The sequence below is a fragment of the Leuciscus leuciscus genome, assembly GCF_965113295.1.
Source record: "Leuciscus leuciscus genome assembly, chromosome: 7".
NCBI classification, from domain to species: domain Eukaryota; kingdom Metazoa; phylum Chordata; class Actinopteri; order Cypriniformes; family Leuciscidae; genus Leuciscus; species Leuciscus leuciscus.
In genome coordinates, this window is record NC_138731.1 from 24735597 (window position 1) to 24758046 (window position 22450).

The 22450-nt window shown below is 37.5% G+C and overlaps 4 protein-coding genes across 6 annotated transcripts; 2 read left to right on the top strand and 2 right to left on the bottom strand.

The window, feature by feature from the left end:
* Positions 1 to 159: 159 nt before the first annotated feature.
* On the top strand, positions 160 to 7049 carry txndc9 (thioredoxin domain containing 9). 2 transcript variants are annotated; one of them, XM_082175606.1, is made up of 5 exons: positions 160 to 260; positions 930 to 1118; positions 1305 to 1423; positions 1524 to 1778; positions 6268 to 7049. In XM_082175606.1, exons 2-5 carry the CDS (start codon positions 933 to 935, stop codon positions 6386 to 6388), a joined length of 681 nt encoding a protein of 226 aa, XP_082031732.1. In that variant the 5' UTR covers positions 160 to 260; positions 930 to 932; the 3' UTR covers positions 6389 to 7049. The 2 variants fall into 2 exon arrangements, with proteins under 2 accessions (XP_082031732.1, XP_082031731.1); XM_082175605.1 differs by lacking the exon at positions 160 to 260 and adding an exon at positions 424 to 581.
* Positions 7050 to 10580: 3531 nt separating this feature from the next.
* Positions 10581 to 11992, bottom strand: mrpl30 (mitochondrial ribosomal protein L30). Its single transcript, XM_082175617.1, has 5 exons — positions 11675 to 11992; positions 11506 to 11565; positions 11036 to 11182; positions 10871 to 10944; positions 10581 to 10774 (listed from the first exon to the last, which is right to left on the bottom strand). Exons 1-5 carry the CDS (start codon positions 11852 to 11854, stop codon positions 10642 to 10644), a joined length of 594 nt encoding a protein of 197 aa, XP_082031743.1. The 5' UTR covers positions 11855 to 11992; the 3' UTR covers positions 10581 to 10641.
* A 273-nt stretch (positions 11993 to 12265) lies between these two features.
* Positions 12266 to 18513, top strand: LOC309502939 (glutamine amidotransferase-like class 1 domain-containing protein 3, mitochondrial). Of its 2 annotated transcripts, none has more exons than XM_082175610.1 (4): positions 12266 to 12512; positions 15640 to 15811; positions 15910 to 16108; positions 18214 to 18513. In XM_082175610.1, exons 1-4 carry the CDS (start codon positions 12405 to 12407, stop codon positions 18407 to 18409), a joined length of 675 nt encoding a protein of 224 aa, XP_082031736.1. In that variant the 5' UTR covers positions 12266 to 12404; the 3' UTR covers positions 18410 to 18513. The 2 variants fall into 2 exon arrangements, with proteins under 2 accessions (XP_082031736.1, XP_082031737.1); XM_082175611.1 differs by lacking the exon at positions 12266 to 12512 and adding an exon at positions 12975 to 13408.
* Positions 18514 to 18515: 2 nt separating this feature from the next.
* On the bottom strand, positions 18516 to 22450 carry acod1 (aconitate decarboxylase 1). The gene is made up of 5 exons (XM_082175593.1): positions 22330 to 22450; positions 22022 to 22183; positions 21839 to 21928; positions 21486 to 21685; positions 18516 to 20396 (listed from the first exon to the last, which is right to left on the bottom strand). The coding sequence occupies exons 1-5, from the start codon at positions 22339 to 22341 to the stop codon at positions 19427 to 19429; spliced, it is 1434 nt and encodes a 477-aa protein (XP_082031719.1). The 5' UTR covers positions 22342 to 22450; the 3' UTR covers positions 18516 to 19426.

Consider the following 22450-nt stretch of genomic DNA (forward strand, 5'->3'; position numbering starts at 1 on the left):
GTAACTATAAGGTTACCATGGTAAATGTCTGTAAGGGTAAGCCAGAAAATAAATGACGTGAGATTTTTGCCAGTTGAATTAAACTTTGTGACTTACATCTGCACTGAATTTTATGAAAAAACAATACAATAGATATTTGTATTTTATATTCCTTCTGAAATGCGTAGAGAGCGCTACGATTGCATGACGTAATCAGACGACGCCTCTACGTAAACCCTGCGTCAGTCACTGTGTCGCCTTCTAGACATTTTACAGACTTGGTAAGTGTCGTTCTGTAACATATTTTTCTACAAACTCTACATTTTAAATTGTATGTCAGTTAAATGATCACTATCTTGTTGTTGCTTTCTGGAGAGTGTGTGTCGCTTGCCGATTAACTACGCTAGCAGCTACAGTCTTTGTTGGCGATCAAGCTGCCGTTACCACAGTGTTTGAAAGCTACAGCAATACGCTAGCATTAGCACGATTTGACGCAAAGCCCCACATATCCGTTTGAAAATCAACAGTCATTATTTACAAGAGCTTATTGTCTTTTTAAATCAGCAATTGTAGGTGAGACAATGACATGGGAACTGGAGAAGGTAAGCCAAGTTGGCATGCTTGTTGTAGTCAAGCGCTGGCCGACTAACTCACCAGCACCTCCATTGTTGTGTACGAACAACAGAATGCCCATCAAAACCCCGACGACTACTGACTAACGTGTGCCACACCTTTTCACACATAAGTAGCAGTTGTTCTGCTAACGTTAAATAAATTGCTTGCTGTATGCACTTTAGTGGTCAACAGTTATTTTGCTGTGTAAAAAAAAAAAGTTCAAAAAGTAGCTTTTTTGTAAAAGTAAATCATTGTTTGATCAAAATTAACTATTTAATTTTTTAAGTTGATTATTTGTAAGTAATTGCATCCAGTATGTGCTGTATGTCTAACAGGAAATGGCCAGTCAGTCAATGGATGTTGTTGCGAAAGCTGTGGAGCAGCAGATGCTGCAGTCGGCACGGATGGTGGAAGAGCAGCTGGATGCAGAACTGGAGAAGTTGCAGACCATGGATGAAGATGACCTGGAGCGGCTCAAGGAGAGAAGGCTCGAGGCCCTCAAGAAAGCTCAGAAACAGAAGCAGGTGGGTGTTCGAATTTTTTTTAAAGAACCTAGCTCTAAATTCTGAGCTTGTTTTCAAGTTTATTATTAAAATGCTTTTTCAAAATAAATTATCTACATGAGGTGTTTATTAGTGCATTGAAGCAGGTCAGATTCCCCCTATTGATGTGTTTAAACTTTGTAAACTGTGGTATGTGTGTGTCCTCAGGAGTGGATATCTAAAGGACATGGTGAATACAGAGAGATCCCAAGTGAGAGAGATTTTTTTGCTGAGGTGAAGGAAAGCAAAAGTGTCGTCTGCCATTTCTACAGAGACTCTACCTTCAGGTATTTGAGGATATATTTGTTTTCTTTTGTTTTCCCTTCATCCTTGTGTTATGAATCAATTGTATATACAGCTATTTTTAGAGTTTTTTTTTTTTTTAAGATGCAAAATTTTGGACAAGCACCTAGCGATCTTGGCTAAGAAACATCTGGAAACAAAGTTCATCAAGCTGAATGTTGAGAAGGCTCCATTCCTAACGGAGAGGCTGAAGATTAAAGTCATTCCAACACTGGCTCTGGTGAAGGATGGGAAGACTAAGGATTACATTGTGGGCTTCACCGATCTGGGCAACACAGATGAGTTTCCAACCGAAATGCTGGAGTGGAGACTGGGCTGCTCAAGTATCATCAACTACAGGTGTGTATGTATGTATGTATGTATGTGTGTCCCCACATTAAGTCCTTGAATTTGAGGGTATTGGACCTGGAAACAGTGTTGTTTTTGGCAGCCCTTTTAGTTTTAGTCTTAGTCTTTTGGACGAAAATGCTTTAGTCACATTTTAGTCACTTATAAACTTGATAGTTTTAGTCAAGTTTTAGTCGACGAAAACACAAAAAGGTTTTAGTCAATTTTAGTAAAAAAAAAAAAAGTAGGCTAGTCTTTAACAAATTAATTTAGGTTAAAAAGTATTGGAAATGGGCTTAGGTTTGACAGGTTGTAGCAAGTGTTGCAATTCATAAAACAACAGTTAACCTTAAAACCTTTGCATAATAAACTAGACTTTCTCATTGATGGAGATGCAGTGCTGCCAAGCTGTAGGCCAGGGGTCGGCAAGTAACTTTGGCCGCGGGCCAATATTTTTTTTAGCCAGTAGATGGCGGGCCAGCTACACGGAGTAGGCCTATGGATACAAATTAAATACTCTTATATAGGCCTATAATTGTGGAATATGATGTGTCCGTCACCGTCCGTGGATCATTCATAAAACCAAAAATAAAAAGATGAAAAACGACTGGTTTTTCCATTATTTATTTCCTGAACTGAAATGAAAAAGAAAAAAAAAACGAATAAGGACGGGTTTTCTGATTTTCTGATTGTGCTCAGATCAAAAATAGAAAAAATTTATTAGACAAATTTTAATTTGGATTTTTAATTTAACACCTTATGCATATATCAAGGAAATCATTTTAAACAGATCAAGTACTATTGTGGTAACAGATTACAGCCATTTTAATAAAGGTGTGAATAGCAATCATGCCTCATTCCGTACAGTCCGACTTTTGAACTTTATTCCTTTTTTATTATTATTATTTATTCGGGGACACACACATACACACCTAAGGTTTAAGGAGGTCTGCGCGGGACTGTTTTTTTTTCAGTCCCGCTCCCACAAGGTTCGCAACCGCTTAAAATATACTCGGTGTTACCCCCGCTTTATTTCCCGACCTGACGGGTCCACAAAATTTAGATCTCGTTTCCATAATCTCACATTCAAATGTCTCTAACGGAAAGAAGGAGATTAAGTAGCCTATAATAATTATAAATGCTATACAAAAATTGTGTTCGTGTCAATATAAATAGTAGGCTATTTTAACATTGTACTGTCAGCAGAGAAAAAAAATGCCACAGAAAAAAAGAAAGAAATATAAATAACATAAATTAAATAAGACAAAGCCTATCACTCAAATTTCTAAGCAACATAAACGAAAATCATATTGCCCTACTGACGAAATGAAGTAGGCTATTTTCTGCCGAACTATTTCAAACATCCTTGCAAAAAAATAATGTTGTTGACTGACAATGGTTTCAGTACCAAACAGCTCAGAAGGTGTACAGGTGGTCAGAATTAAGTGCGGATACGCTGTCAAAAGATGTCGGGAGTGCGAGTGGGCTATGTCAGTCAGACCGCCCGCTCCGTCCAAAGTACACCAGAGTTCTGACCGCTACCGTCTTTTGACGCGCGAACGGACACAAAGTGGTCAAGCGTATAACTAGACGCGGCAGGCGCGAATTTGACGCGCTATTCGCGTCCGGTGTGAACGCACAGTTATACTTTAAAATGTAATCCCGCGCCGCATGATTCCCTATGGGCGTTTCACACAGTATGCGGCGGTGAAATCGCCGCGCGACTACGGCTTTTCTCAAGTAGTGGAAGAGTTTTGTGCAGCATTTAGGACTACCAAAATAATCCGGCGGGCCAGAAAATATTGCTGGCGGGCCAGTTTTGGCCCGCGGGCCGCCAGTTGCCGTTCCCTGCTGTAGGCTACTTCATTGTCGCATTGGGCAGAAACCTTTTATCCCCATATTTCAAGTTATATTTTTTCCATGAATTGATGCTCTTCTAAAATTTCAGCACATTGGCTATTTTCACCAGTAATCACAGTAATAAAGGAATGGTTTACAGTTTAAACAGCAAAACTTTGAGCTACTACAACATTACACACAGATAAAGTGGTAACAGTGGAATCACTATTTTACTCCAAAAAAGCCAGGAATAAAAACATTCTTACTTTGGCAATTGTGGCTTTATTATATAATTAGTTAAATAATAATTTATGTTATAATCTAAGTTATATAATAATGATATATTACTTTGTACCAATTAGCCTACTAAACTAATGCTCGGACACACTCGGTCTCTCTCGCGCGCAGACACACTCGGTCTCTCTCGCGCACTTTCGGTCTCTCTCGCGCACTGCTCGCTCGCTCGCGCAGTTCGTTTCGCTTTTGTCCAGTCCGGCGCCTCATATCGAAGATGTGTGGCGAGTGACTAGCCGCAGCCGCAGGTGTGTTGTTGTTGTGTGGAATCTGGTGCACGGCATGGCGGCAGCCGGGTGGTGGGCGTACCCAAAACAAGGATAGGAAGCGGCAGCATTGCTGTTACTTTTTTAGCTCAAAACAGACAGATTTCACGCAAAATAGGCAGAAATGACATGCATTGTGAACGTCAGACTTAAAATCATTTTCGTTCCGTCTCGTCTCGTCAACGAAAACTCGAAAACGTCTCGTCATGTTTTAGTCACCTTAGAGCCATTGTTAGCTAGTCATCGTCACGTTATCGTCATAAAAAAAGGTGCGTCAACGAAATAATTTCGTTATCGTCATCGTTGACGAAAACAACATTGCCTGGAAAGTCCTTGAAAGGTCCTTGAATTTGAATTTAACCAAGGTGTGGGAACCCTGATAAGTGTATATGTATGGTGCGATTAAAACGCATACTTCTAATGAAATTAAGCATACATCATTTATCTTGTTTAATGTGTTTATTTTGTCATCATCTGCTATATCCAGCTAAATAAACAGATTGATTAGGCGCTTGTTCTTTTTTTAATCTCTTTCTCACCATGAACATAGCCAGGGTTGCTGGTATAATGTTAAAATTATAAACAAACTTTACATTAGCTCTGTTTTGGACTGATTGTTTGAATGAATTCACTTCCTAGAAAATTGGACTGAAAACGTTCCCGGAGTTTAGCAGCCTAAAATGATCTAATTGCAAACAGAGAAGCGAAATCGGGTTAAATAGTTTGAATAGAAATTTCCGCCTACCGGGGTTACAGGTGCTTGCCCCATTGTAGATGGTCAGTGTGATAAACTCCCGACTATATCATTTTTAGTAAATAATGCAATTTCACATTTACGTTAATTCATTTTAATGTGTTAAGGATTTTAATTTTGAATTAATTGGATGTTAACGTTGACAGTTCTAATTTATACATTTTCTAAGACTCATATTTTATCTCTTATTTTTAAAATAGGAAACTCTTCTATTTAAATATATTTTAAAGGTGAACTAAGTAACTTTTTTTACCTTAACTGAACAGCTTCGGAGTCATTGGAATGGTTATATTACTTATTTCGGGTTGAATGGTGGTCGTTTCGCACCCCCCTGGTGCCCGTGAGCGGAAAATACGCACTTGCAACTTTGAGCCGGCGGGCCGCCGGCCGCTGCGTCAGGAAGTCTCGCGTGATATCAGGTCTCGCGATGTAAACAATTGCTTTACGGCCAAAAGAAATCTGCTAAAATGCTGTCATTATTGCGCTCCCTCACGCTGTCCGAACCCGAATGAAGAAGACGTTTTAAAGAACGTCCCATCTGCTTTGATGTCGTTAATCTATAGCCTCTGGTGTCTGAGAATCAACAACGAGTTTTTACAACAGTGTTGTCAAATATCTATTCCGAAGCTGTGGGGGGAGCTCTAGAGAGAAACCTGCGAGCAAAAAGCGAGAATACAGCGAAGAAATCCCGAAGCTACTGAGTGCTGCTTTAAAATGTAATTTATCACTGTGATGGCAAAGCTGACTTTTTAGCATCATTACTTCAGTCTTTAGTGACATCAGAAATAATTATGCTGATTGCAAAAATGCTGATCAAACATTTATTATTATCAGTGTTGAAACTGATCATTTTTTCCAAAGATTATTTATTAAATACAAAGTTGATAAGAACAGCATTTATAAAAAAAACAACAACAAAAAAAAAACATTTTTTAATAATGTAAATGTCTTTACTGTCACTTCTGATCAATTTAATGCACCCTTGATTAATTAAAGTATTACTATCTTTTAACAAAAAAAAATGTCTAACCCAAAACCTCTGAATCAGTGGTTCTCAACCAGGGGGCCTCAAGGTGACTTAAAAATGTTTAAAAGACTAAATAAGCTAATACAACATAAAATCAAGATATTCTTTTTGGTTAATTTTATAGAAAATATACATCTTTCTAGTTAGGCCAAACTCTAAAATATTTTATCAGGTTGAAATTGTGAGGGGGGTCAAATATTGTGGACAATGAGGGGACCTTGAAGACAAAAAGGTTGAGAGATCCACAGCTTTAAATGGTATATTTATATAGACTATCATTTTACCAAACTGCTTTTATATTTGTATCTTTTCTCAATCTAGTGGAAATATTTTGGAGCCACCAACAATTGGGCAGAAGTCAGGGGCAAAGTTCACCAAGGTGGAGAAAAAGACCATCAGAGGCAAAGGGTATGACTCGGATTCTGAATCTGATGAGGATTAGAGGACCAAAACATCAAGCTCCGTCTTTCTCAGGGCTTCCAACATAACAGTCCTAAGTCTTGTAACACCTCTTTGTGATCACTTGTTTTTATTGCCGTGTCTATTTAATTTGTGTCTCTCACAAGATTTGTGTCTTATGTTTGATCATTATCGTTATGATAACCAAATACCACCTAGTTAATTCATATTCCTTTACATATGTTTTAGAAGTGAAACATTTGTATGGAGCATCATACTAGTGAAGGTTCACTCTCTTTAGCTCTTATTAATTGAGGAAGATTGAGTTTCTGCAAGACGGAACAACCGGAAGCTTATTTTGAAACAATGGTGCAAAAAAACAAAATTAATATTTCTGCCTCTGATGGACTGAAGCCCAGTTCAATGAGCATCAATAAAGTGCCAAGGAAGCAAGCTTCTGTATTCCACTAAGAATTGTCACCTCTTTCTCCCATTGATGTGAAAGAAGTGCGGGCTTTTTTCTTTTGTAGCAGTACATGACTCATTACAGGGTTCCTACGCAGTTTGGAAAAGTATGGAATTTGATTTGAGGTCTGGAAAAGTATGAAAAAAAAGAAAGCAGAGTATGGAAAATATTTGCATTTCCAGACTATTGCCCCTATTTAGTTTTCTTTAATAGAAAATAAAAAATGTATGAACATAAATTTATCATAGAAGTGTGTTTTCATGGCAGCTGTTTAGTGATTGTCAAACACGACTGAATTCAAGGTGCACTTTTTCATTATGCAAAAATGCAGGTTATAAGCATTTTGGGTTTCTTCTCGTGATATTCTCAGCACCGTATTACAGAGCCACTAAAAGGATCTTTGCAAAAAAAAAAAAAATGCAGACTTTCGTGTGTGCACGAGAAACCATTAAACTTAGCATAGACAATGCACACTGAGCCACCTATTGCACCATAAGCCCATTTCACGGTGTGGTTTCTTGACCCCCATAGAGTGTGTTAAAGCAGACCTAAGGCCTTGAAATATAATGTACTGGCCTAATGAAAGCCACTTTAAAAATACCACTTTATTTTTTTATAGACCCTTGTACTTGGCAAATAGGACAATGCACACTGACCAGTTTGTGCCATCAGCCCATTTCGTGTCATGGTTTCTCCTCCGCCACAGAGGATACATTAAATTGGACATTAGGCCTTGATATTAGAGGTACTACCCGAAGGAAAGCCAAATTTTGAGCAAATGGGCCTAGATTTCTATTAATTCATGTGCATATTTGCTTTTTTCCTTCATAGTAAGCTGGCAGGTACACACAAAGGACATGGGTTATAGTATATAAAACTAGAAATTGTAATTGTAAATTGTAAGCATGCAAAAAATGTCTGTGTGCATGTGAATAGTTTCTCGAGGGCACGAAAAGGTTTATTGTGTGCATGCAAAAATCTGTATATATACACTACTGTGCAAAAGTCTTAGGCACTTTAGTATTTTCACCCCCCCAAAAATTGTTTTAAGCCAGTTATTTATATATTTTGCTGTTGTGTGTCAGCTTACATTTCCAAACATTCATTTTGCCATTCATTTTAGTAATCCAGTGAGATTTTTGTATGCATAAGGAGTGACAAGAGCCGGTATGATCAGATCTCACCATCATTGATTCTGTCTGTGATTACATGAAGAAACAGAAAAAAACTGAGACAGACTAAATCCAGAAGAACTGCAGCAATGTCTCCAAGATGCTTGAAGAAACCTTCCTGCAAAGCTACAGTACTGTGAGATGTTTTAGGCACTTGTAAAAATGCTGTAAAGTGAGGACGCTTTCCAAAATAATGTCATAAATAGATTTTATTTATCAATTAGCATCTATTAACTGAATTAAATCAATATTTGGTGTGACCACCCTTTGTGTTTAAAACAGCTGTTGTCCAGGTACACTTGCACATAGCTTTTCAGGTAGGAAGGTTTCTTCAAGCGTCTTGGAGACGTTGCCACAGTTCTTCTGGATTTAGTAGTTTTTTTCTGTTTCTTCATGTAATCCCAGATGGACTCGATGAAGGTGAAATCGGATCTCTGTGTGGAGCACCGGCTGTTGTCAGACTGCTTATGCATATAAAAATCTCACTGGATTATTACAATGGCAAAATAAAAGTTTGGAAATGTAAACTGATATTTCCTACTGACACTACAGCAAAGGATATAAATAACTGTCTTGAAACCATTTTTTGGTTAAGTTTGCTTTGGAGATCTCCTACAACAAACGCTTTCATTTTCTCATAATATACATTGTACATCACCACATATTTCAATGATTCTCAAACGAATCGTCTGATGATTCAGTCTCTTTAAATCTCTCCTTTCTGCTGCCTGCTCTGCTCTGATTGGCCAGATGGCCTAAACTGTTGTGATTGGTCGACCGCTTACAGTGCCTGTCGGAAGCTAAACACACATTACCATAACTGAACTTCAGCTCCGGAGGCATCCTAAAGCTCAGCGATTACACACTGTAAAGACAGTTACTATTGGTGCGTTCTAGTCATTTGTATAGATCGTATTTATGAGTTGAACGCACATGGACGCCACCACAATGTTGTAAATACGAGTGGGGAGCTCGGGATTTTCTTTAAGCCCCGATCTTTACGAGTTGGGGGCGTGTCAGTGAGAAACATGGCGGAATACCACAATACTTAAAGATATTAGCAGTGATATTGTCAGGCTTTTTTATTTACAGCGCAGTAAGCTAATTGCCTGCACAGAATATTATAGCATTATAAAATAACAATGTAATATGTTACAATAAAGTTTGCAGTGGCTTCAAAAATGAACTAAAACATAAAAAAGCAAAGCACACCATATGCAAATCTTAGTTCTTCATTTTCTAGAACTAGAGTTTAAAGGGTAACTAAACCCCTGGTCAGAGCCTGACTCCACCCACTGGCAATATTTGAAAAATGCTAACCTTGCTGTATTTTTGTGTCATTGATTAAGAGAAAGTACACCGCCATCTGACTCCGAAGAAAGTGACTTAAACGCACCTGCCGTCGTAAACACGACTTCCCACCTCATAAGTACGAACTTCCCAGGAGGACTTGAACGCACCATATGACGTTGATTTTTACCATATCAATCCGAGCGCGAGTCCGATGATGAAACATTGGAAGAACTAGTTATTCAACCCAAATCTCCTTCACCAGGATGACTCGAGCACGACTCAGTGTTTCTCAGTGATGCACTACTCAGATTGAGGTACATTATGAGAAGTTGCTGCTGTAATTCCTCACCATCAGCATTAATAACAAGTGCATGTCCATCAACAAACCCATTATATTTCTAATTTATTGTGGTGCACATGTGGGAACTGTATCATTAACTGTATTAATAATAGTGCGTACGTTAGCCGAATGACTGATGTGACATTAACGTGAGTTTGCCGGTTAGCCGGAGAACTACACAATATAAAACACAAAACTACATATTTTGAACACCCGGTAGAAAATGTATACATCAATAAATAATCATACTTGCTTATAAAGTGGATACTGCCCGTCTTTAATGGATAAGCGTTTTGTAAACCTCATTTAGATCTCATGGAGATTTTAGAAGCATTCGTCAAAAGGTTATACTGCTGTTGTATCGCTGTGGTAATTTTAACCAGACTCTTCATATCCTCATCCTTTGAAAGGGTTTACAAAGAGAATTTGCTTTTGCTGAGCAGAAAACTACGTCTTCTAGACATACAACACACAAACCAGCTACAGCGTTTGAGGGCGGACAACATAAAACATAGGTGGGCATTAGGCAAATGTGTTACCCAGTGACGTGTAGCCGTCACAGAAGTAAGATTTGAATTCCTGATGACTCGTTTAGGCGGTTCAGAGTCGATTCTTTTGAGAAACAACAACTTTATTTATCGCGTGCTGTTTCGTCTTCAGAACTTTGCAGAAAGCTGCTTTACACATTGCATGAAAAGGAAAACTCGAAAAAAGCATAATGGGGCACTTTAAATATGGTCTGAAAATCTACAGAGAGGTTTGGAAATTTGAGTCTGGAAAAGTATGACATTTTGAAATGGAAAATGTTTAGGAACCCTGTCATTAAACAAACAAAAAAATTATGCCTGTTCTGTTCGTCACTGGAAAAAAACTGTCTCCCTGAACATACCAGTGATTTTAAGGTTACATCATCAGAGTGATTTAAGGTTTGAAATGCATGCTTTTGTAATTAAGAGAAGATCAATTTATTCAAACCTTTATTTAACAAATAGCAAATACACAACACATGGTAGGCAAGAAAAATTCTATGACTCAATGGCCTTCTGCTCAAGTGGTTGCAGGAGACGTTTCACTACCAGCTCCCCTTTGCTGTTCAGATATGTGTTGGCCATGTCCTCCTCAGCAGGTAGTCCATACGGAAGCTTGAGCGGCTCAATCCTGCAGATAAGAATATTTCAATAGGTAAGTTTATTGTAATGGTCAGCAATCATCAACTGATTTAAAAATGTTATGAAATGCAAAAGTCCAACATACCTAACCAGATGCTTAATGGATTTCAGTAGATTGTTCACTGAAGGGGTGTTCTTGTGGACACGGGGTTCATGCGCCTGGAGAAAAGATGTATTTAACTATAACATTGTAGTTGAGTGTGATACTATTTCATAAAGTTATTAAAAAAAATTGGAGACCACATCCCACCTTCATTAGCCCCAAGCTCTTTATCACCTTCTTTTCCCAATATGGACGCCTCATTGTGCTTTTAACCCGTGTCACTATGTGTAATTTATGTGGATGTTCTGGATCACCACCGTACTTGTCATGTTCTTTTGCTCGTTCCTCAAATACCTGAAGGACGAGAAGATGGTGTGATGTTCCTACATTAAATAAACTGAATCAGATGAATAATAATAATTATACGTTTATTTTAAATTTGCGCCTTTCAGAAAACTCAAGGTCGCTTTACAATAAAGTACAAATAAACACGACATAGAAACATAGAAACAATAAAAATAAACTGAGATAGATAGCATAATAGATAGAGATACATAAACATAAAAATCAGATCATAGAGTCAGGGGTCAGGAAAAATAGTAGGAAAAATATATGTTTTAAGGTGGGTTTAGAAATAAAACGATGCATGTAACGTTACATTTTGAACTGTCACGTACCTGTGGAGGGATGCGACTCTTAGTGAATTTAGTGCGACATGATGTGGCTTGTGTCAGATTCTGCAATTAAATTTGTAAAAAGTTTATATTCAACGTTTTTTTCTTAGTGTGTGCAATTATCAAAAATTATCACGGTTTATTCAACGTGGCTGCTGTGAAATAATCTCACCTTTGTGACAGTGGTGGCAGATGTTAGAAGAGCTCGATACAATCCTGCCATTATCAGACGACTGGCTTGTGTTGAGGTGGTGGGCGCAGAAAGGTTATTAGCTAGCAAGCTAGCTAGAATTAATGAATCGTGCCCAGTACAGTACTCAGTAAGTGGACTATATAACGAACGTAATCGCATCAAGGAATGTAATGTTATTTACTCAAACACCCACGATATCTAGATATGTTAATGGATAAACCTACCACAACTAACTATGCTGGATTTCATGCATGTATGTCAACTGAGTTGACCAGAAACGGAAACGACTCGTTTTAGAGTCATTTCAAAATAAAAGTTCCCCGATGCCTAGTCCTTTCTCTTGTAGTGATGAGTGGTCTGACTCACTAATCGGTTCTTTAGAACAGTTCATTATAAAGAGCCTGTTAAAATGCACTCAGCGATTCTATTACCCTATTACGTTCTTTTTAAGCTTTCCAAAGCTTTTCCTTAAACACATAAGCACAAAAACGGTAACTCAGGGAGTTGTTTACTCAGAACGAATGGACTCCATACTGTTCAATAGATTCATTGAAAAGATTCGACTCAAAAGAACATTTCGTTTACGGATTGGCAGTGAGCAGAGACGCCGTAACATACACTCCTCTTCATTCACGAACCCCGGGTGTTCGTAACCTTTCAAGTTCACTGCTGTCTTCACTGAATTAGCCACTTTGTTTCGTTTATAAACATGGGAAAGCGTGTTGCTGTAGTGTTGGCAGGGTGCGGTGTGTTCGATGGTAGTGAAATCCACGAGGCGTCTGCGGTTTTGGTTCATTTGAGCCGTCAGCAAGCTACTGTAAGTTTATGTGAACCTTCAACTATCAGTTCTACTGTTCTCCACTGCATATAATGCAATAATGCAGACATTCAAAACAGAACACAATCCATGAGAAATGCAATAAATAGTTTGTCAAGTTGGTGCTAATTTTATCAGATCACTTATAGCTAATATGCATAGACAGTATGCTAATATGTAATTTTTCGCCGCTAGGGGTCGCTAACCTCTTACAATAACAGAGGCGTAGGTTGATGACGCATTAGCGGAATTATGGAACTTGTCATGCCGAAGGATTTAATAATGTTTATGGATGAGTGAATATACATTGATGTTTTTAACATGATTGTGGTATGAAGCAGGTCGTGATTGCTAATGTGAGACAGATATCAGCGCCACACTCGAGTCCCGCGGATATAAAGGAATGAGGACATTTAATTCTACCTAACTAAGTTAAGTTACCCGCACGCACTGAATTACTACTCACACAGGTCAGTTTATTAGACGAATGAAACTTGTGAGGTAACGCAGCGCTGTTTCACTTTGTCTACACTATCATACATACTAAACTGCATTTGAGTGTGTTGAAAGTTAAAATGTTATTCTATGTGTTAGTTTGTTGGCTGTATGAGACCAGCAGTAAGCTAGATCAACATTAGAATAGCATACAGATCATATTCTAACATTTCATGTTGAGCTATATAACATTGATTAGTTTGATGTACATTTGCTCACCTGTCTAATAAAGTACATGCAAGAGAGGTGTCTCTGTCAAGTCGAAGTTTGTCAGGGAGGTGGAGCTCTCGGCATCTCGACACTAATGATGGCATCGCTGATATTGATTCTCGTTTTAGTTCTCCTTTTGTCCCAAAGTCTGCTTGCCATGGTCCATAATGTTTGAACGAAACAACAACAATGTGAGTGAGCGGGCCGCTAGACGTAAGCAGTTGTCCACGTCTGTCGCCATGGTTACTATGGCAGTACAAGCAGAATCCAGGGATAACGCGGGTATTATGTGATTGACAGGCGACAAGTGAACATGGACGAGCCATTATTTAAAATTGGAATTTCTCTGAAATTAAAAATCTTTGGGATATTGTACGAACACAACTACAGGAAATATATCACACTGTGCAAGTGATTTTTGGATATTTTATTACAAAATTCTTACATATTGTACCTTTAACGTTACTTAAACACGGAAAATCACACAACCATATGAATGGATGTGAAAAGACGAGTTGTCTTTTTCTTACATTGTTATTGGTGGTAATTATTAGGCATGTGACAGTAACACAATTTCATATCACGATAATGGACCACTTGCACTGAGCTTTGTGATGCACTTCCGTTTGGAAATAGTACATCTCACTTATTTGGTTATGTTTACTTTCAATGTTGGCTAATGTGGTCAATGAGTTGAACAAACGTCACCTAAAATGAGTCTCCGCAATAAGATTTCAAAATTTGTAAATTTTATTGACAGGAGAAGGGATTCTGATGTTTACTGTGTGCAGAATTTTCCAAACTCATCGGAACATGAAGTTTTAATCCAAACCAAGCCGATCTGAGAAAGCAGCGGCTGTTAAAAAGACGCCATTATTTCACCACAGGGTGTCAGTGTTCGTCTAAACTAATGACCGCGACGCTGAAGTGTATGAGAACAGATGAATAACACCAGTACGAACATTTATAATTATGTGGATTAAATAGTTTAATCATTCTGTGTGTTAATCTTTTTACTATTTACATGTTTATGCCCAAAATGCTTAATTTATATTCAAAGTATTTGACTGTCATTCTCCTCTACGGTGTGTGCGTTACTGTTTAAGATTAATTAAATATCTTTTAGCCTATTTAACATCATTACAGGCACCTCGCGAGCATTTCATTCAACTATTTTTTATTAAAGTTGCAATCCTTTTTATTAGTCAAATTCGTTCAACTATTTGAACTCAACAGGTATAAAATGTAAGTAAGAGAAAAACACTGAGAAGACGAGCATAGGACTGCTGCAGGTTAGTGGATACATTATTTAGCCTATTTATTATTCAGAATGCACACTTGGAAAGAAAATCTATTTATAGGAACATTTCAGCAGGCTCAAGATAATTAATACAGAGATCATTATTCATTGTTTTAATCAATTGGCATCCATTAAACGTAGTGATACTCTGCATTCTCATGTATGTAAGTTTTGATCATGGTATACGGTATTATCAAGATATTGAAATAATTTGCAAAGTGATGTCATCCTATAACATGTTTAGTAACTTTTTCTTAAATAAAAAAGAACAACATAGTATACAATGAAAACATAACAGTCCAAATAAAAAAAAAATATAGAGTAAACAAATGTTTCAAACAGATAAGTGCTAAAGAATTATAAGTAACAATAGGTAACACTTAATAAGGTCTCATTAGTTAACATTAGTTTAACTTATATTCATAATGAGCAATAGCTACATTTGTTACATTAGTTATTCGTTGTTAACGTCAGTTACAAAATACAACTGATCATTGTTTGATCATGTTAGCTTAGGAAGCCTACATAAAATGTACAACTTTTAATTTTAGTAATGTATTAGTAAATGTTAAAATTAATAAATGCTGTAGAAGTATTTTTCATTTCCAGTTTATGCTAAATAATGAATTGACAAATGGAGCCTTATTGTAAAGTGTTACTGAAAATTTTTAAAGAATTAGAACATTTTCAATCAATATCTTGTGCATGCTTGAGTCCAGATTAAAACGTAAAAATGTTAAAGTAAAAAAAAAGTTTAAGTTTAAGTAAAAAAAATAAATAGCCTAGCCTACTAAGTATTGAAGTATTTGGTGCTGTGATGAGCACCATTGCGAATACAAAAAATTGAAGGGCTGTTTGAAACATTTAAATAGAGTTGTTCAGAAACAGAAAGTGTGTTGTAATCCTGTTTATCGGCACATGCCTAGTGGCAAGTTGCAACACTGCAATGTCTTTACTGTTGACAATGAAGTAGTCCATCTAAACTATTAAATATAAGTTTATTTATAACATCTGTGTTGCTGGTTTCAAATAATTCTCAGCCTACATTGTAAATAATATCATGTAATGCATTGATCGTTCATGTTGTCTTGGACTTTGGTAACAGGATTAACCTTCCCACAGGTCAAGATGTTTGCACCCAACACTGATCAGATGCATGTTGTCGATCACTTGAAAGGCTCTCCAACAGAGGAAAAGAGAAATGTGCTCGTGGAGAGTGCCAGACTTGCCCGGGGTGATATCCAAGACCTCTCGCAGCTCAGTGTAAAGGATCTGGATGCCATCATCTTCCCTGGTTAGCACACTGCCTTTATTGAGGCCACTTATGGAAGAATTTCCATGCACTCTTCAGCTCAACATTTCATTTACTATTATTTTGAACTGATTTTGCAGGTGGCTTTGGAGCAGCCAAGAACCTGTGTAGCTGGGCTGTCCAGGGCAAAGACTGCTTGGTCGATGAGCAGGTTAAAACAGTGCTGCTGGCCTTCCATGCCGAGAAGAAGCCCATTGGCTTGTGCTGCATCTCACCTGTGCTGGCAGCGAAGGTTTTCCCTGGCTGCGAAGTTACTGTTGGCCATGACAAAGATGATAGGTAAACAAGTTGAAATCATGTGAATTACAATATTTTTAAGAAAACTGAAAGGCTTCAGTTTGCATGTACATTACTGTTCTAAAATTTGGGGTCAGAAAGATTCTTTTTTTAAAGAAATAAATATTTGTATCCAGCAAGGATGCATTAGCTGATTAAAAGTGACAGTAAAGACATTTATAATATTTTAAAAGATCAATATTTCCATTTGTTGTTCCATGCTGTTCTTTTGAACCAGTGCATTACTGTCATTAAGATAATATTATAGTTGTAATATTTTGGATTAGTTTTATATTTTCCATTTTAATTGTAGTAAATTTAAATGATCATTTTTATTCGTTTTTTAATGTCTATATAGTTTATACATTTTTATTTCAGTTTTAGTTATTTAAGTACATAAGTACATTAAGCTTTTTTACATTTGATTTTATTTCAGTTAACATTTATATTATTTCAAGTAATAATTTTTTTTTAAAATGGTTTTCAGATTTACACTCACCTAAAGGATTATTAGGAACACCTGTTCAATTTCTCATTAATGCAATTATCTAATCAACCAATCACATGTCAGTTGCTTCAATGCATTTAGGGGTGTGGTCCTGGTCAAGACAATCTCCTGAACTCCAAACTGAATGTCAGAATGGGAAAGAAAGGTGATTTAAGCAATTTTGAGCGTAGCATGGTTGTTGGTGCCAGACGGGCCGGTCTGAATATTTCACAATCTGCTCAGTTACTGGGATTTTCACGCACAACCATTTCTAGGGTTTACAAAGAATGGTGTGAAAAGGTAAAAACATCCAGTATGCGGCAGTCCTGTGGGCGAAAATGCCTTGTTGATGCTAGAGGTCAGAGGAGAATGGGCCGACTGATTCAAGCTGATAGAAGAGCAACTTTGACTGAAATAACCACTCGTTACAACCGAGGTATGCGGCAAAGCATTTGTGAAGCCACAACACGCACAATCTTGAGGCAGATGGGCTACAACAGCAGAAGACCCCACCGGGTACCACTCATCTCCACTATAAATAGGAAAAAGAGGCTACAATTTGCACAAGCTCACCAAAATTGAACAGTTGAAGACTGGAAAAATGTTGCCTGGTCTGATGAGTCTCGATATCTGTTGAGACATTCAGATGGTAGAGTCAGAATTTGGTGTAAACAGAATGAGAACATGGATCCATCATGCCTTGTTACCACTGTGCAGGCTGGTGGTGGTGGTGGTGGTGTAATGGTAATCATTGTTTCTGACCATGTCCATCCCTTTATGACCACCATGTACCCATCCTCTGATGGCTACTTCCAGCAGGATAATGCACCATGTCACAAAGCTCGAATCATTTCAAATTGGTTTCTTGAACATGACAATGAGTTCACTGTACTAAAATGGCCCCCACAGTCACCAGATCTCAACCCAATAGAGCATCTTTGGGATGTGGTGGAACGGGAGCTTCGTGCCCTGGATGTGCATCCCACAAATCTCCATCAACTGCAAGATGCTATCCTATCAGTATGGGCCAACATTTCTAAAGAATGCTTTCAGCACCTTGTTGAATCAATGCCACGTAGAATTAAGGCAGTTCTGAAGGCGAAAGGGGGTCAAACACAGTATTAGTATGGTGTTCCTAATAATCCTTTAGGTGAGTGTAGTTAACTATAATAACCATGTTCTGAACTTTCTATTCATCAAATTATCCTAATAAATGTATCATGGTTTCAACACAAAAAAAAGCAGCACAACTGTTTTCAACATTCATAATAATAAGAAAGATTATTATAAAGAAATGATTTTTGAGGCAGTATAAGAATGCAGTAAGAGACTGCTTTCAAAAACATTTAAAAAATCTTACCGACTCCATACTTTTGAATGGTACTGTATCATTAATTAGCATTGAAATAATTTGTCCTCATTTAGCAAAATAGGATGCAAATGTGATGGAACAGGCAAAAAAAAAACATGGAAACCACAGAAAAGGCCTAGCTCTGGTTATACAAAACCATGTATTTTTATACACAATTATCTTTTACTGTTGCCATATTGTTCACAAAAATGTTGATATTGGTATAAAAAGAGAGAATTGAGGCATACTGTCTGAATCTTTGGCTTTCAGGTATCCAGATGTTCCAGACACTGCGGAAGCTATTTCTCAGCTTGGCTGCAAGCACATCTGTAAGCACGTGAATGAGGCTCATGTTGATGAGAAAAATAGGATCGTCACCACTTCTGCTTTCATGTGCAAAGCTCCACTACATGAAATATTTGATGGAATTGGAGTGATGGTACAAGAGGTGCTGAAACTTGCCTGAATTCTTGCAAAATGTTTTATGTAGCGATTCCATGTACAAGTGTCTGAATAAACATAAGCATATAATTGTCTCATTAAGAAAGTTTAGACTTTGTTACAGATGAATATTGAGTCCAAGCCTTATTTTATTAATCAAAATTTATGATGGCTTCTGAGCGTCGCAGAGAAGCTACGTAAATTTCATTTGTCTCCATTTTCTCAAAATACACAAAAGTCATACTGGCATTCAAAAGTTTGGGATCAATCATTTTTGAGGGAAAGAAATTCATAATTTTATGCAGGAACAGTGCATTAAATTGAAAAGTGAGAATCAAAACTTTTACATTGTTACAAAAAAACCCCACTATTTTAAATAAATGCCTTTATTTTGAACCTTTTATTCATTAAAGAATCCTGAAAAATGTTTCCACAAAAATATCAAGAAGCACTACCATTGTTAACACGGATAATAATAAATGTTTATTGAGCAGTAAATCAGCATATTAGAATGATTTCTGAAGGATCATGTGACTGAAGACTGGAGAAATTATGCTGAAAATTCAGCTTGATAAATGATTGTAAAAATTTATATTAAAACAGAAAATAAAAAACAGAACAGAAAACACGGTGACATAAAATCCAAAGAAGAAATTGATTTGAAACCTTTCATTCAGAAGTGTAAAAAGGAAAGGAGCTGTTCTGTTCTCTCTCGTTACTTTCACTTTGACTTTATGCATTCTGGGAAAAACTACATCTGACGAAAGAGCACTGTTACTTAATTCTGTGTATTTACAAAAAAAAATCTGACATTGCAGAAATAGGCTAGCTACAATAAGCTACACTGTACTATTGTGAAATTTCAATCACAATAGTACAGTGCTTCTCGTGCTTTTAACTTTTACCTCATCAGAATTTACAGATTTATCATATTTACCATCAAATGTTTGCTAGGATCATGACAGTCAACAGGTTTCAATAAGACAAGTGGTTTACCAAGATGCTTTTAGCCTGAATAATGCAAATGACATTACACAATAATTCAAGCCAAAGCGGAGTAGCGACGCTCATGCCTGTGCATCATGTGCTTATTAAAGTGCATATATGACCAAAGCATTGAGCAGTCTTGGTTTGTGTCCAGACGGTCTACAGTGTAAATAATGCCATCCACGACATCAGGGGTCAGCACAGTTGAAGCACTAGCCCTGAACTTCTTCACCAGATCCTCATGACTCAGTGGTTTCCTCCAATGACCGTAAAAAGTGTTGCAGCGTGCGTTGAACATTTCCCCTTGTGTTGTCTCTACGGCGATTTCGCAATACATCTTTTCAAAGCTTGAATGATTGTCTTGTGGATTTTCCAACTCTACTTTCAGAAGCATCTCCTTAAGGGCACTCCTGTTCATCTGGCTTTTGCTAAAAGATTCAACTGTGACCTGACCATCAAGCAGTGCGGTACAGCAGTTGAACTGGAAGGAGTGTCTGGCCTGGTGTTCGCTAACTGGAAAAGGGCAGTCTACATATCTGGATGAGGGCACTCTGAGTGTGATCTTCTTAATTTGACTGAGATCTGCATTTGGGTATTTATTCAAAAATGTCGCCCTTGCTTCTATTGCTGCATCCGCCACCCAGTGCATGCCGAGGTGTGCGGGAAAGCGCTTCTGTGCAATGTTTTGGTCTTCTAACACCCACCTGTACTGAGAAGTGGGGGTGACCTCAGCCAGTGGGTGAGGGACATAATCTGGATAGAAGGCCCCGAAGCCTGATGCCAGATCCAGAATTTGTGTATTACCCTCAAGGCCGAGGAGAGCGAGCTGGGAGGCCTCCAGACCCCCGCGGGCAGCATTGCCCATGTGCAGAGGTTTGGTTTGAGTAGCAGCGTTTGCCATGGGAGCTCCAGCAGATGAGCAGGCTATCGCTAGAGCTGCTACGCTCTGGGCTGCTGGGAGACCCAGAAGTTTAGCCGAAGCAGCCGCGCTGCCCATAACCCCAACAACTGCAGGCGGGTGAAATCTGAGAGGGACACATGAATCAGAATAAATATCTAATAAATACATAAAAAAAAAAAAAAAACTTTATTAATTAAAACAGTAAAGGTGTGGACAGTCATATAGTTCTGCTTGCATTTTATGAATAAAGCCAATTTAAATATTTTCTTTTTTCATTAAATATACCTAATTGATAATTAGTTGATACACATTCAAATTGGAAATGTACACTACAATTCAAGTTTGGGGTCAGATTTAAAAAAAGAAAAAAATGAATACTTTTATTGAGCGAGGATGCATTATATTAGTCAAGAGTGACATTTATAATGTTACAAAAGATTTTTATTTCAAATTATGTAATTAAGGACTTTTTGAAAGATTCTGGGGGGAAAAATATATCAGTTTCCACAAAAATATTAAGCACAACTGTTTTCAGCATTGATAATAATAAGAAATAATAATAAAAAATTTTTGATCATTTGCAATTTTGTTGTTTTTTGTATAGGTTATATAGATTGCCACTTGCATGCTACATTCAGTACCTCTAATTATTCCATAAATATCAAAGTTTCAGCCATTTACTCAAATTTAAAATGATTAGTCTATTTGTGACCATGGACCACAAAACCAGTCACATGGGTAAATTTCATGAAATTGAGATTTATACATCATATGAAAGCTGGATAAATAAGCTTTCAATTGATGCGTGGTTTGTTAGAATAAGACAATATTTAGCCGAGATACAGCAATTTGAAAATCTGGAATCTGAGGGTGCAAAAAATCGAAACATTGGGAAAATTGCCTTTAAAATTGTCCATTTATGTTGGCGATCGTGCTGCATTCACTCACAAAAATGTACAAAATATCTTCATGGAACATGATCTTTACTTAAGATCCTAATGATTTTTGGCATAAAAGAAAAATCTATAATTTTGACCCATGCAATGTATTGTTGGCTATTGCCACAAATATACCCGTGCGACCTATGACTGGTTTTGTGATCCAGGGTCACATTTAAAAAAAAAATATATATATATATATATAAAATGGGGCCCATAATTGATATATTTTGAGATTTCATTTAAAAAGTACATAATTGTACAAAATATTTTACCTTTTGGGAATGTTATGAGCCTCTTTAGAAAACCTCATGAGTCTCCCCTGAACCTCCATGCCTACATTGAAAGCCAGCAACAGCTCCAGGCCAGAGGGTTTAGTAGGCAGTGTTTCAGCCAGTGCCAGGAGAGCCGGTAACACAGCGCCAGAGGGGTGAGTGGCTGGATGCCAGGTGTCATCAAAGTCCATAGAGTGCACCTAATAGCACAGGAACACATCCCATTATCAAGCACCCATCTGACCCATCTGGGAGAATACATCTAGCAGGACCATCTTGATTATGCAGAAATTATTGATTTTATCACAAGTTCATACCAGAGTATCTGAAGGGGAGTATTTAAAATGACCTACCGCAACACCATTAACAAAGGCAGCGTACTGAGGTGGAAGAGATACTCCTGGTCTTCCCCAGACCTTGCTGTTTTCCAGTGCTTGCTGCCTCTAATTTATAAATGATCAAAGAAATGAGCATAAGAGACAGACATAATGGGATGTTAACTTAACAATATCCCTCTATTGAAACAGCATTCTTACTTGGCTGCTCTGAAGGACTATGTTAAAGACTGGAGTGCTGGTTCCAAGCAATCCCACTCCCAGCGTGTCCAGTATCATTCGCTTACTCCTTCTAATCACTTCATCTGTCAGATGAGATGTGTTCAGACAGGAGACTGCTGCCCCAAAACTCTCAGTAACACCCTGGAAAAAGAAAAGTTAAAACCTATTAGCCCATCAACAGCATGAATACTTTTTGATGCATTTGAATTTTAACTGTAGCAAAAGAAGTAAAAAAAAAAAAATAACACTGGATGAATTATCTAACATAAATGATTAAAAGTCAGTACCTTTCTGATCATTGTGCGAGGAATGAATCCTACTGTGAGTTCAGCATGGTAACGTTTGCCTTATATACCAATGTTCCTATATGCAAAACTGGTTCACCAACCACATGTGCTTAACCACATG